This window comes from Rhinatrema bivittatum, chromosome 16, assembly GCF_901001135.1.
Source record: "Rhinatrema bivittatum chromosome 16, aRhiBiv1.1, whole genome shotgun sequence".
Classification (NCBI taxonomy): Eukaryota; Metazoa; Chordata; class Amphibia; order Gymnophiona; family Rhinatrematidae; genus Rhinatrema; species Rhinatrema bivittatum.
The window spans coordinates 56,462,865-56,476,904 of record NC_042630.1 but is presented as its reverse complement, the minus strand read 5'-3'; the positions used below and the strand labels follow the sequence as shown (position 1 = coordinate 56,476,904).

Below are 14,040 nucleotides of genomic sequence, written 5' to 3'. Positions count from 1 at the left end.
CCACTCACCAAGAAAGTGAGTGAAGAGCTCATATTTTAGTTCACAGTCTATGCCAAGGTCTTCCTTCTCTTAGGAATCTTCTGAACCAGCATTTTTCAATTGTGCAAACTGTGAATTTGCAGTCATTTCAATTTTTGACTCTATTGATAGCTTGAAATACAAATGAAGCCCTTGTGGCTTGATCCATTCTGTTTCTTCTCAGCCAAGAAAATTGTTCTACAGCTTTAAAGACAAGTTTGTATAAACTGATGGTGTGCTCTCTGCATTTATATCGTCTATTTTGCTGCCATCAAGGAAGGTTTGCTCTTTCAAGGTGATATGTGTCATATATAAGAGAAAAGAAAACAAGAACAAATGTTTTATTTCACCTTCAGGCTCTGGAATACATTTTTCAAAGTTTACTCAGGATCTATGTATGAAATATAAGGAACTGTGCAGGTAGGTTGGCTGCCTCCACATGATAGGATTTTCAGACTCCTAAAAGTATGTGTGCACTTTCACAGTGCAAGGACATTTATCCTCATTGAAATCAGGCATTCTTTTTCGGAATTATTCATTTCAATAGCAGCATCAAAGTTACTATATATAAGGAAAATATCAATCGTGTACAGGGAAAAGACCAGAAATAAACATATATAGGAAATATTCAATCCATGAATTGAAAATATTCTGATAAAACTATCTGGAGAAGAAGATATCTTACAGCCAATTAAGCAAATTCATAGACTGGGCTCTTGCAAAGTAAATGATTCACTGTAGTGCAAATTAGAGTAACCTAGCATTCTGATCAGGGCATTTTGAGGCTATGTTTAGAAACTATTTGAGTTTAAAAAATGTATGTGAGTAGTAACCATGACATTAATACATGCACTTTATTTCAGCGTTCAATGCTGTTTAAATCTATGCATCTTCTTCCAGCCAATCCTCAAAACACAATTTATGCAGGTACTTAGTATTGAATAATCATCTGTGTTTGTGTGGCCTGAAAGGACATGCAAATACCTTTCAAGTCAGATGATCTATTGAGCAGTTATTCTTCCATACGGTTTGGTACTGATATACACACAACAATTGGGTACATGTACTGCTTTGCGTCTCTTAATACATTAAGTGATGGCAAATCCAGGGAGCTTTACAAAACCACATAATCCCATGAAATTTAAAGACAAAATAAAAGGTTAGAGGAGTTTTCTTATTGGATAAGTTGGGAGCAAAGTAGGGATTTGTCTATGGAAGTTTGGGCATGTACATTTTTTACAAAGCCAAAATGAAATTTTATGCATAAAAAACAGAATTGATGTGCAAAACTAATGAAAATGACAGGAAACAAAGGTGGTTTTCATTCTTAAAATCCCCAAAACCAGCCAAAATGAAAACTAGCCAGACCAGAACAAATTCTGGCTGCACGACCTAGATCTAAATTTATAAAAATGAGTTTTTAGCTTTCTTTTGAAATAATGAGAGGGAACTGTTTTAATGGAAAATAGACCATAAAGCTTAGCAACAATGGGAGAACAAGCTCTCATGAGAAACTGGTTTGATTCATCTGCTGGTCAAGTGTACCAGAATTTTGATGGTTAATAACACCTTCCATAATGTAATCAATCTTATACCTGCCCCTGCAGTAAGAAATCCACATGATGATTGCAGAGAAATTATAAATGTAGCAAAAGGCAGAAAGAGTATCTTTTGAGACCCTAGAATATGAATCTATTAAAAGGCCCTTTTTCATAATTTAACTTTCTGGTGATTTTCCATCAATGTAATACTAGGTTTCTCTGGTTTGCACAACGGTGAATGCATTTACTTTGTAAGAGCTCAGTCTATGAATCCTTGTATTGCATTTCTTTTACATTTATATTCAAATCTCTAATATTCTTGCATAGCTTTGAAGTTTCCCTGGAGTATCCTGGACCCTAAAATGGAAAATTCATTCTAAATTTAGTGCTCTGGAGCAGTAAATAAGGAACGGTGTCACTGTGACTGTTAACTGTATGAATGTAACTGTGTAACTCTGCAACGTAATAAACTTAGTAAATTTGCATCTGATTATCTGTATCACTGTGACCTATGAACATTATACCTATGTGATTATTTAGCTGTCTGGCATGGGAAGTTTAAAAATACCATCTTGGAAGCCAAGACCAGATGTGTTCCATGCATTATAAAAGATGAAACAAAGGCCAAATGACTGTTAACATGGTTAAAAGGTGAGCTGAAAGAGGCCTTTTTTTAGACAAAAGAACTTCTTCCAAAAATTTGAAAAAAGAGATCCAATTGAAAAAAATAGGAAAAAACTTAAGCATTGCAAGTTAGATGTAAAACATTGATAAGACAGGAAAAAAGAGAATTTGAAAAGAAGCTAGTTGTAGAGACAAAAACTCATAACAACAACTTTTTAAAATATATCCATAGCCAGAAGCTTCTGAGGGAGTCAACTGGAGTGTTTCATGATCAAAGGGTTTAAGGACCACTAAGAGAAGACAAGGCCATTGCAGAAATTCTTTGCTTCTGTGTTTACTGAAGAGGATGTTTGAGAGATAGCCATGCTGAAAATGGTATTTAGTAGTGATGATTTGGATGAACAAACAAATCATTGTGAACCCAGAAGTTGTAATAGGGCAGATTGACAAACTAAAGAGCAGCAAATCAAGATAATAAAATCTTCAGATGACACTAAATTAATCAGAATAGTTAAATCACAAGTATATTGTGAGAAAATGCAGGAGGACTGTGAGATTGGGAGACCGGGTATCCATATGGCAGATTAAATATTATGTGGACAAGTACAAAGTAATGATTTTAAGGAAAAGTAACCTATGTTAGCTTCCATATTAGGAGTTACAACCCACGAAGAAGATCTGGGCATCATTGCTGGTATTACATTAAAATCATTGACTCACTGTGTTACAGTGGTCAAAAGAGCAAACAGACTTTTAGGAATTATTAGGAAGGGAATGACAATTAAAACATAGGATGTCATAATGACTCTGTATCACTTCATGGTGAGACCATACCTTTAATACTGTGTGCAATTCTGGTCACTGTATCTCAAAAAAGATATAGTTGCACTGAAGAAAGTACAGAGAAAGGTGACCAAAACAATAAAGGACATGGAATGGCTCCTCTATGAGGAAGGATAAAGAAGTTAGGGTTGTTCAAATTGGAGAAGAGATGGCTGAGGGGGGATATGATACAGAATTATGAAAGGTCTTGAATGGGAACATGTGAACTGGTAATTTACTCTTTTGTATAATACAAGGACTAAGGAGCAATCCATGAAGTTAGCAAGTAGCACATTTAAAACAAATCAGAGAAAATTATTTTTTACTCAACATATTTATTTATTTAGTTATTTAGTTATTTATTTTGCAGTTTTATATACCGAGGTTCAGGTAAAAGAGTTACTAATCACTTTGGTTTACATTTCAACAATTACAGTGACAGTGACAGTATAAAAATTACAATGACAGTATAACAATTATAATGACAGTACAATGACAGGTTATAGAACATACAATTAAGTTATGGAATTCATTGCCAGAGGATGTGGTTAAGACAGTTAGTATAACTGGATTTAAAAAAGGTCTGGATAAGTTTCTAGATAAGTCCATAAACTTCTTGTTGCTAGTATTAGTAGCAAGGCATTTATTTAATGTTGGGTACTTGCCAGGTACTTGTGACTTGAATTGGCCACTGTTGGAAACAAGATCCTGGGCTTCATGAACCCTTGGTCTGATGCAGTATGGCATATTTTATATTCTTACGTTCTTATGTACAGGCTACTTATGTGTCCATATGCTAATTTTTTCTCATATAACTTACTCTGCTATTTCATTAATGTGATTTAGTTATCTTGTCCTCAAGGAATGTCAAGGCTTACACTGACTTACCTACATCTACATTGTAATACATGTTCAAACTTTAAAGATAAAACTGGTTTTATCCCCTTCACAGGGAGGCAGCCTGCCTGGGAAAATCCACAGAGTTGAAGACTCTCTAAGTCATTTAGCCAGGAGCTTATAGAGAAATAGAGTTCAGAGGAACAGTAGTGGAAGAAAATGCTGGCACCCAAAAGGTTCTGGGAAGACCCCTAGAGCTTACTTTTAAGGTGAAAAGATATGGGGAGTGTATGAAAGAAATTGGAGATCTATTTGTTTGTATTTTTGGATTTTGTGTACAGTGAGAGGCATTATCTTATCTTCTAGTGCACTGTTGGAATTTTTGGTTTTCGTGTCACCAGTTTCAATAAGACTTTATTTTCAACAAACATTTTGGGAATGAAAAGTGAGTTTTGGTTTGACTGAAGGTATGCAGAAGAGCCCTAAGGTGAAGAATAAACCTTAAGGACTTTGTAAAACCTTGCTTTCCGCCATTGTTCAAGAAACCTAGGAGGCTGATGGGCCGGTGGGCCTTACTGTGTACCCCTGTGCCACAGAACTGACCAGGATGGGAATTAAATATCTATTCCTAGGGAGTTCAGAGATTCCTTTGTAGTATGCTGCTCACTGACGGAATTGTCCGCACCTACACCATTCAGGGCAATAAAAGTAAACTTAAAAATATAGAACTTTGGAGCCATAAATAACTGTGTCACTATGTAAGTGTTCAATTGTATGACTGCATAAATATATAACTGTATAACTTTACAAGTTAGTAATCTTGAGAATCCACATCTGTATAATTATGATTTATGAACTACAGTATATGTTTATGTGATTGTCTAAGTTTGTGTCTGTATTGTGTTATTTTACAACTACATTTATGAGATTGTGAATCATTTGATTATGTTTTTCTTATTATCATTAATATTATTATTATTTATATGGCACTACCAGATGTACTCAACGCTGTACAGAGACACATACAGTAAAAGGCAATGCCAGCTCTTTGGAGCTTATAATCTAGTCAAGACAAATAAACAAGGAACAAAACAATAAAAAGTAAGATTCTTACAGTTAAATCAGGAATGATTTTTTTTAATTGTCTTCGATTTGTTTCTGTCCTTTTATATCTCAACACACAATGAAGCCTGAATACAGGAAAATGGGAAATTACAGCAACGTGAGAGAATTCCTAATTCTGGGCTTCTCAGATTTCCCAGAGCTGCAGCTCCCTCTCTTCATCCTCTTCTTCTTGATCTACCTGATGGCCGTGCTGGGGAACCTCCTCATTATCTGCATAGTTTGTGCTGATCTACACCTGCACACTCCCATGTATTTCTTCTTGGCCAACCTGTCCATCATTGATGTCTGCTCTTTGACAGTGACTATTCCCAAACTGCTGGCAGTTCTCCTGACCCAGAACAATGTGATATCCTTCAGTGACTGCATTCTGCAGATGTACTGCTACATGGTCTTTGTAGCTACAGAATTTACACTTCTTGCTGTCATGGCATATGATCGTTATGTAGCAATCTGCAATCCCCTGCGTTACATCATCATCGTGAACAGGAGAGTCTGTGCACTTCTGGCAGCTGTCTCATGGATAGGAGGTTTTATAGAATCACTGCCACATGTTCTAATGGTATCGCATTTCTCTTTCTGTGGCTCCAATGAAATACTTCACGTCTTCTGTGACCTCACTGCTCTTACAAAACTTACTTGCACAGAGACCTCTGCCATTGAATTTCTGAATTATACTGAAGGGATGATTATGGTCTTCACTTCATTTTCCTTGATCCTAACATCATATGTGTGCATCATCCTCTCCATCCTGAAAACCATCCATTCTGCAGAGGGCAGACGCAAAGCTTTCTCCACCTGCTCCTCTCACCTTATGGTGGTTTTTCTATTTTATACAACATTGTTGTGTGTTTATTTACGACCCGGTTCAGTCAACAACATGGATGAGAACAAGCTGGTGACTGTGACACTTATCTTTTTAATCCCACTTGTAAACCCTCTTATTTACAGCATAAGAAACAAAGATTTAAAAGTGGCTCTTCAAAAATCATTCATCAGAAGACTATCCTTATCGGAGAACAAAAACATGAAGGAAATAGCTCTAGCTACCCAGGACAACATGAACTCAAGAAATGAAATACCATAAAGGAAGATGCAGGGAACGCTGAACCAGCTCTGATCCATCAGCAACATTTCCTCTAATGCATGTGGGGATCAGCAAACACTTTGTCCCTTCTAGATGCACGCCAGCTTGTTTAGCTATGTGTGGTCTGCAGCTCCCACAGACTGCAGGGTCCCACATAGATCACACTGTGAAATGGCTGGAGAATGCCTAGCAGGGAGAAAGGAGTCCGTGGTTCCCCACACATCTTAGGGAACAGCAGGAATGGTCCCAGCTTCACTGTACCAGCTTTACATGATACCTCTGAAACTACTAGTAACTAGGGATGTGAATCATTTTTGACGATTTAAAACAATCGTCAGATATATTTTAAATCGTCAAAAATCGTTAAGAGTCGCGATACAATAGAAATTCCCCCGATTTATCGTGAAAAATCGTAAATCGGTGGAGGGGGGAGGGCGGGGAAAACCGGTACACCAAAAAAACCCCTAAACCCACTCCGACCCTATAAAACGAATCCCTTACCGTCCCCCTAGCTCATCCCTTAATTTATAGGCAGGTGCCACTTTCACAAAAAAAAATTAACAAAAACTTTGAGAATTCGATCACTAATACATTTAAAGGACGTTAGACACATTCCTACTCCCATAGCAACCTAAAACTTAACTAGGAACTGATCAAAATTGAGAAGAAGGCAGCAGTCCAGCAGCAAGAGGGGGGCTTCCCAGTCTTTTGCATCGAGTGTCACATGTATGATTTTTTACCCACCGGTGAGAAGTTGTACATGTGCATGCGATGCAAAGAGCTCCTGGCTCTCAGAGAACGAGTCCGATCTCTGGAGACTAGAGTGGCAGACCTGGAGGAGCTGAGGCAGACAGAGAGGCATATAGATGAGACCTTCAGGGACATAGTAGCCAAGTCCCAACTTCAGACTGGCAGCCCTGGTGCTGCCTTGGAGGAAGAAGGTCTCATGATGGGAGAGCATCAACTGGGTGCAGCAGGAAAGGATCCTGTAGCAAGGACCTGCTCTCCAGGTGATGCATTGTCCTTTCGCACTGAGGATATCTCCCCAAGGCCTACTGACCAGGAGGGAAGGGTTAGGTCGGTCATCATAGTTGATGATTCGATTATTAGGAATGTAGATAGCTGGGTGGCTGGTGGGCATGAGGATCGCCTGGTAACATGTCTACCTGGTGCGAAGGTGGCGGACCTCACGCGTCACCTAGATAGGATTTTAGACAGTGCTGGGGAGGAGCCGGCTGTTGTGGTACATGTGGGCACCAACGACATAGGAAAATGTGGGAGGGAGGTTCTGGAAGCCAAATTTAGGCTCTTAGGTAGAAAACGTAAATCCAGAACTTCCAGGGTAGCATTCTCTGAAATGCTCCTTGTTCCACGCGCAGGTCACCAGAGGCAGGCAGAGCTCCGGAGTCTCAATGAGTGGATGAGACAATGGTGCAAGGAAGAGGGATTCAATTTTGTTAGGAGCTTGGGAACCTTTTGGGGAAGGGGGAGTCTCTTCCGAAGGGATGGGCTCCACCTTAACCAGGGTGGAACCAGCCTGATGACGCTAACCTTTAAAAAGGAGATAGAGCAGCTTTTAAACTAGAAAAAAGGGTAAAGCCGACAGTCGCTCAGCAGCGCATGGTTTGGAGAGAGGTATCTTCAAAGGATACTAATGATGCATTAGAATTAGGGCATCCCGACAGTGAGGTTCCAATAATAAGAAAAGTAGTCCAAGTGCCTGTAACTAAAAACTTACCTGAGCTAAAAAATTCTAACTGATCCCTATCAATTAAAAAGCAGAATGAAAATACAAACAAAAAACAAACTTTGAAATATTTGTATGCTAATGCCAGAAGTCAAAGAAGTAAGATGGGAGAATGTATTTATTTATTATTTATTTAAGGCTTTTATATACCGACTTTCTTGATACAAATCAAATCAACTCGGTTTACATCGAACTAAGTGGTTAACCGTAACCAATTAACAAGAGGCAGAATTTGATGAAGCATAAAGTTACATTATAACAAGGGCGCAAAAATTGGGGATAGGAAAATAAAGGGGGGAGAACAGAGATAGTATACTATATACAGGTAGGGGTGTGGGAGGGAGGCAGAGGAGCCAATCTCATTATAACGTATTTGTGTCTTAGCGCTTGTTTAATAACAGTGGAGAAGGGAACAATTCTGAGTCAGGCTATTGGATTAGGAACAGGGAAAGGCTCGACCGAAAAGCCATGTCTTGAGTTTCTTTTTAAATGTTAGGAGACAGGTTTCCTGCCTGAGGTCCGGGGGCATGGCGTTCCAGATGGAGGGACCTATTGTTGAGAATACCCGGTCTCTGATGTTTGAATGGTGCACTGCTTTGACTGGAGGAACCTGTAAGGATCCTTTGTAAGCTTCCCTTAAGGGTCTGGCTGTAGAGTGAAGTTTGAGAGGGTGTAGCAGATCGAGAGGCGTCTGATGGTGAATGTTTTTGTGAATAATTGTAAGTGATTTATGGAGAATCCTAAAGTTTACTGGGAGCCAATGAAGATCTTTTAATATAGGGGAGATGTGCTCTCTCCGATTAGTATTTGTCAGGATTCTTGCCGCCACATTTTGAAGCAGCTGGAGGGGTTTTATTGTGGTAGCAGGAAGACCTTGCAAGATGGAGTTGCAGTAGTCGATCAAGGAAAACAAGATGGCTTGGAGGACCAATCTGAAATCATGATGGAAGAGGAGTGGCTTGAGTTTTTTGAGTATAGTGTGGTTCATAAATTTCTTTAGGGTCAGGTGACTATCTATAATGACTCCAATGTCTCTTGCGTGGGAAATATGTATGTTGGTATGTAACTGTTTATGGAAGGGACTACCTTCTGGGGTGATGAGCAGGAGTTCTGTCTTGTTAGTGTTAAGCACCAGGTTGAGGCTTGAAAGGTAGAGGTTGATCGTTTGCAAGTCAGAATCCCATGTTTTGAGAGCTGAGTCCAGTGAGTTAGAAATGGGGATTAAGATTTGAACGTCGTCTGCATAAATGTAGAACTTCAGTTTTAATTTTGAAAGTAAATGGCAGAGAGGGCGTAGATAAATATTGAACAGAGTTGGCGATAATGAGGAGCCCTAGGGGACTCCGAATGGGGAGTTAGTGTGAGGGGATTCTTTGTTATTAATTTTAACCTTGTAGCCTCTGTTGCTAAGGAAAGAGTCGAACCATCTGAGCGCGGGTCCTGCGACTCCTATGTCTGATAACCGGTTTATAAGGGTAGTATGATTTACGGTGTTGAAAGCCGCCGAGATATCAAGAAGAGCTAAGAGGAAGGACTGTCCTTTGTCAATGCCAATGTATAGCTGATCTAGCAATGAGATGAGGAGAGTTTCAGTGTTGTGATCTTTTCGGAATCCATATTGTGACAGGTGTAGAATGTTATGTTCCTCCAGGTAATTTGAAAGTTGATTATTTACGATTTTCTCCAAGATCTTGGCTACAAACGGCTGATTTGATATGGGGCGGTAGTTGTTAGGATCATCCGGGTCCAAATTTGGTTTTTTGAGTATGGGTTTAAGGGTAGCCAATTTGAGAGCGTCCGGGAAGATTCCATGTGAGAGGGAGCAGTTGATAATATCTGTTAGATGTTTAGAGAAAGATTCTGGTATGAGAATTAGGAGTTTGGATGGGATTTGGTCTAGAGGGTGAGAGGAGGGTTTAATTATTTTTATCAGAGTTTCCACCTCAATGGTGTAAGTAGGATCAAAGGATTTCAAACCAACCTCTAGGTTTGGAGGGAATGGAGGATCTGGAGACAGCATGTTAAGGTTAGTAGATAGTCTAGCCAGGGTATTGGAGATTTTGTTCTGGAAGAATAAGGCCAGATCATTGGCTTTCGATTGGGCTAGGTCGTCGGGGATTGTAGGGGGGGCAGTTTTGGTGAGTTCCGATAAGTACGAGAAGAGAGCCTTCGTGACGAAGATCATATCATGTATACGGTGGGCGTAGAAATCTCTTTTTGTTTGTAGCGTTGCAGTTCGGTATTGGTGGAGAGCAGCTTTGTATGTGGTTAGGGCGTGAGGGTTGGGGTTCTTCCTCCATTCCTTTTCTTTCCGTCTCAGGCCTTGCTTTTGGGCGCGGAGCTCCTTTGAGAACCATGGCTGCTTGTTTTTTTGAGAGGGGTTAATGTTTTTTTTCGACAGTGGGCATAAGTTGTTGGCTATAGTTTCTGTGATGTTTTGCCAAGAGAGGAAGGCTGCATTGGGGTTTGATAGATCAAGGTAAGTGAGTTCTTTGATCAGAGAGTTCTTTGATTAGTGAGTTCTTTGATCAGAGAATTAGAATGTATAGCAATGAATGATGACATAGACTTAATTGGCATCTCAGAGACATGGTGGAAGGAGGACAACCAATGGGACAGTGCTATTAATGGGATACAAATTATATTGCAATGACAGAGAGAAGCACCCGGGAAGCAGTGTGGTGCTTTATGTCCGGGATGGCATAAAGTCCAACAGGATAAACATCCTGCATTAGACTAAATGCAAAATTGAATCTTTATGGGTAGAAATCCCTTGTGTGTTGGGGAAGACTATAATTTATTTATTTATTTATTTATTTAACGTTTCTTTTATACCGATGACCGTTCGCACATCGCATCGGTTTACAGTGAACACAAAACCATTGGGCGGGGCCCTTACATAAAACAGATAATATACTGAACTAGGAAACATATAATTGAAATTAGGGGGGAGCCCTTACATCAAAACTATTTACATCAAAACTATATACAGAATTAGTGCACAGTACCAAATCGACAAGCGTAGAGGTGGTCATATCAGGAAATCCGAGTAAGGGTAAGGGTCGGAGGGGGAGTTATGTAATAGGGGGTGTGATGGAGTAAGCTTGTTGGAAGAGCCAGGTTTTAAGTTTCTTTTTGAAAGCGGGGGTATAGGTCTCAGTGCGAATATCATGGGGCATAGAGTTCCATATCGTGGGGCCGGCCAGAGAAAAGGCTCTGTTAATAGTGGAGGAAAGCTTAAAGGATTTAATAGATTGGGCTTGGAGTGTTCCTTGGAGTGCTGGGCGTGTAGGTCTCTTGGAGGTACGGGGTACGAGGGGGGGGTTGAGCCAGTTGAGGTTGGAGTTTAATAGACTTTTGTGTATGATTGAGAGAGTTTTATAAAGAATTCGTGACTGTATAGGGAGCCAGTGTAGTTCCATAAGTGCGGGGGTGATGTGATCTCTTTTCTTTGTGTTTGACAGGATGCGAGCGGCGGCATTTTGTAGAAGTTGGAGTGGTCTAGTGTGAATTGCGGGAATGCCAAGTAAGAGCGCATTACAGTAGTCAATCTTTGAAAAGATAATAGCTTGAAGGACTGTACGGAAATCATTGAAATGTAGCAAGGGTCTGAGCTTCTTTATTGTTTGCAGTTTAAAGTAGCAGTCCTTTATAATGGATTTGATGAATGGTTTGAAAGAGAGGTGATTATCAATAATAACTCCTAGGTTGCGAGTGTGAGGTGGGAAGTTAGTAGCAGAGTAGGCAGGGGGGATGACCGGGAGTGGCTGCTTATTCGATATGACTAAAAGCTCAGTTTTGTTGGAGTTAAGCGCTAGGTGCATGTCCTTTAGGAGCTGGTTGATAGAGGAAAGACAGGATTCCCAGCTGTGTAGAGCAGTTTGGATGGTGTCCGAGAAGGGGAAAATGATTTGTACATCATCAGCATAAATAAAATGCTTGATGTGTAGATTAGTGAGGAGCGTAGTAAGGGGGAGCATGTAAATGTTAAATAAGGTAGATGAGAGTGAGGAGCCTTGGGGAACACCTTGGGGGAGACTGATGGGGTCAGATTCATTATTGTTCATAGTGACAGTGAAAGTACGATTTTGGAGATATGATTGAATCCAATCAATGGCCTTGCCAGTGACCCCAATATTTCTGAGTATGCTGAGGAGGACATCATGATTAACTGTGTCAAACGCAGCTGAGATGTCAAGTAATGCGATAAGATAGGATGATCCTGAGTCAGTTCCTTTGATAAGGGTATCGTGTAAGGAGAGGAGCAAGGTTTCAGTACTTAAGTGCTTCCTGAAACCATATTGGGTTGGAGGGAAGATGTTATTTTGTTCCAGGTGATCAGATAGGCGTGTGTTCACGAGCTTTTCAAGCACTTTAGCTAGTAGGGGTAGGTTGGACACTGGTCTGTAATTAGAGAGGGTGGTGGGGTCAAGGTTGGGTTTTTTGAGGAGTGGTTTCACTATGGCTTGTTTCAGAGCATTGGGGACAATGCCATGTTCTAGGGAACAGTTAAGAATATTTGAGAGGGGTTTGGCGATCACATTGTGTATAGAAAGTAGGAGTTTAGAGGGGATAGTTTCAGAGGGGTGAGTGGAAGGTTTCATTTTCTTAAGTATGCTTTCTACTTCCAGGGAAGATGAGGACTCAAAAGAATAAAGGGAGCTAGGGGAGTTGATGGTGGGAAGAGAGATATTGAGGTTGTTGTGTGAAAATTGTGCTGTGATGGACGATACTTTGTTTTTGAAAAATTGCGCTAATTCATTACAGCGGTTTGTGGAGGGTGTAGCTGATTGTTGTGTGTGTATGGGAGAAGTAAGGTTAGCGACCATAGAGAAAAGAGCCTTGGGGTTGTATTGCAGCCCATTTATTTTATTGGCGTAGTATTTTCGTTTTGAGTGTTGAATAGAGTTTCTATAATCATGCATACGTTGATAGTAGAGGGTTTTGGTTGCGGGGGATTGGAGTTTGCGCCATGACCTTTCCGTGGCTCTGAGTTGGATTTTGAGATTTCTAAGGAAAGGAGTGTACCAGGGTTTCCTATTCTTTCTGTAAGGGTTGATTGTTTTTGTTATCAGGGGGCAGTGCACATTGGCAATGCTGCGTGTGCAGTTCACCCATGAGGATAATGCGTTATCTGGTGAGGATAGATCAATTTGTTTGTCTAAGTCAGAGCATGCTAATGCAATGGTTTCTACATCGCATGCTTTGCGGAATCTAAGGGAAATAGGCTGTCTGGGCGTGGATAGAGGGCTTTGAGGGAGCGATAGTTTGGTCTCAATCAATGAGTGATCAGACCAGGGTACTGATGTACATAGGGGGGGACTGTTCACACTGATGGGCGAGTTTATAAAAATCAAGTCAAGGGTGTGGCCAGCTTTGTGTGTGGGGGAGTTTACTATCTGTTGGAAGCCCATAGCTTCGAGCGAGGCCAAGAAAGCTTCACAGGCCGGTGACTGTGGTGAGGTATCTACGTGTAAATTGAAATCTCCTAGGAGGACTGTGGGTAGGTCTGGTGAAAGTGAGTTTGTGAGGAATTCAATCAGAGGAGATGAATCTTTCTCTAGAAGACCAGGGGGTGTATATATAAGACAGAGTTGGAGTAGTTTAGATTTGAAATATCCAATTTCGTATTGATGGGGGATGTCACATCTATGAGACACTAGGTGGAGGTCCTTTTTTATAGCCAGGAGTAGGCCGCCTCCTCTCTTCTTCTTCCTCGGGATTGAGAAAATATCATAAGTATCTATGGGTAACTGGTTGATAAGGGGAGTGTCATGTTGTTTGAACCAGGTTTCAGTGATTGCGCATATTTCGGGATTAGAATCAGAGAGAATGTCATGTAGAAGATGGGTTTTCTTTTGAAGAGATTGTGCGTTAAAGAGGATGATAGAAATGAGAGATAGGCTGATAGCTTGAGTGCGAGTGATGGTGCGTATAGGTATGAGTCTTCTGTTTTTGTGATTGTTTTTATGGTTTGGGGTTTGCTGCATGGATGTAGTGGGACTGTAAGGGTAGAATACTGTTTGATATGCTACAGCACAATGCTCGATGAAAGGAGGCATTGTGGCCCAAAAGTGTAAGGCTAGTAGAAGGGTTAGAGGAATACAGGGATGGAGGCAGAGACAGGGTTAGAAGCGTACAGGAATGGCAGAAATACAGAATAGCATTCAGGGTTACAGAATAGCATTCAGGGTCCAACAACGATACATATATAGGTATGAGTATCGTTACGTGAGCAACGG

The 14,040-nt window shown here is 40.4% G+C and overlaps 1 protein-coding gene across 1 annotated transcript; it reads left to right on the top strand.

Moving 5' to 3' along the window:
• Nucleotides 1-5,148: 5,148 nt before the first annotated feature.
• Nucleotides 5,149-6,051, top strand: LOC115077705 (olfactory receptor 24-like). The gene has a single exon (XM_029579993.1). It carries the CDS (start codon nucleotides 5,149-5,151, stop codon nucleotides 6,049-6,051), a length of 903 nt encoding a protein of 300 aa, XP_029435853.1.
• The last annotated feature ends 7,989 nt before the right edge of the window (nucleotides 6,052-14,040 follow it).

Excerpts from the sequence above, each read along its gene's own strand:
- LOC115077705 (XM_029579993.1), top strand. The coding sequence starts at position 5,149 with ATGGCCGTGCTGGGGAACCTCCTCATTATCTGCATAGTTTGTGCTGAT.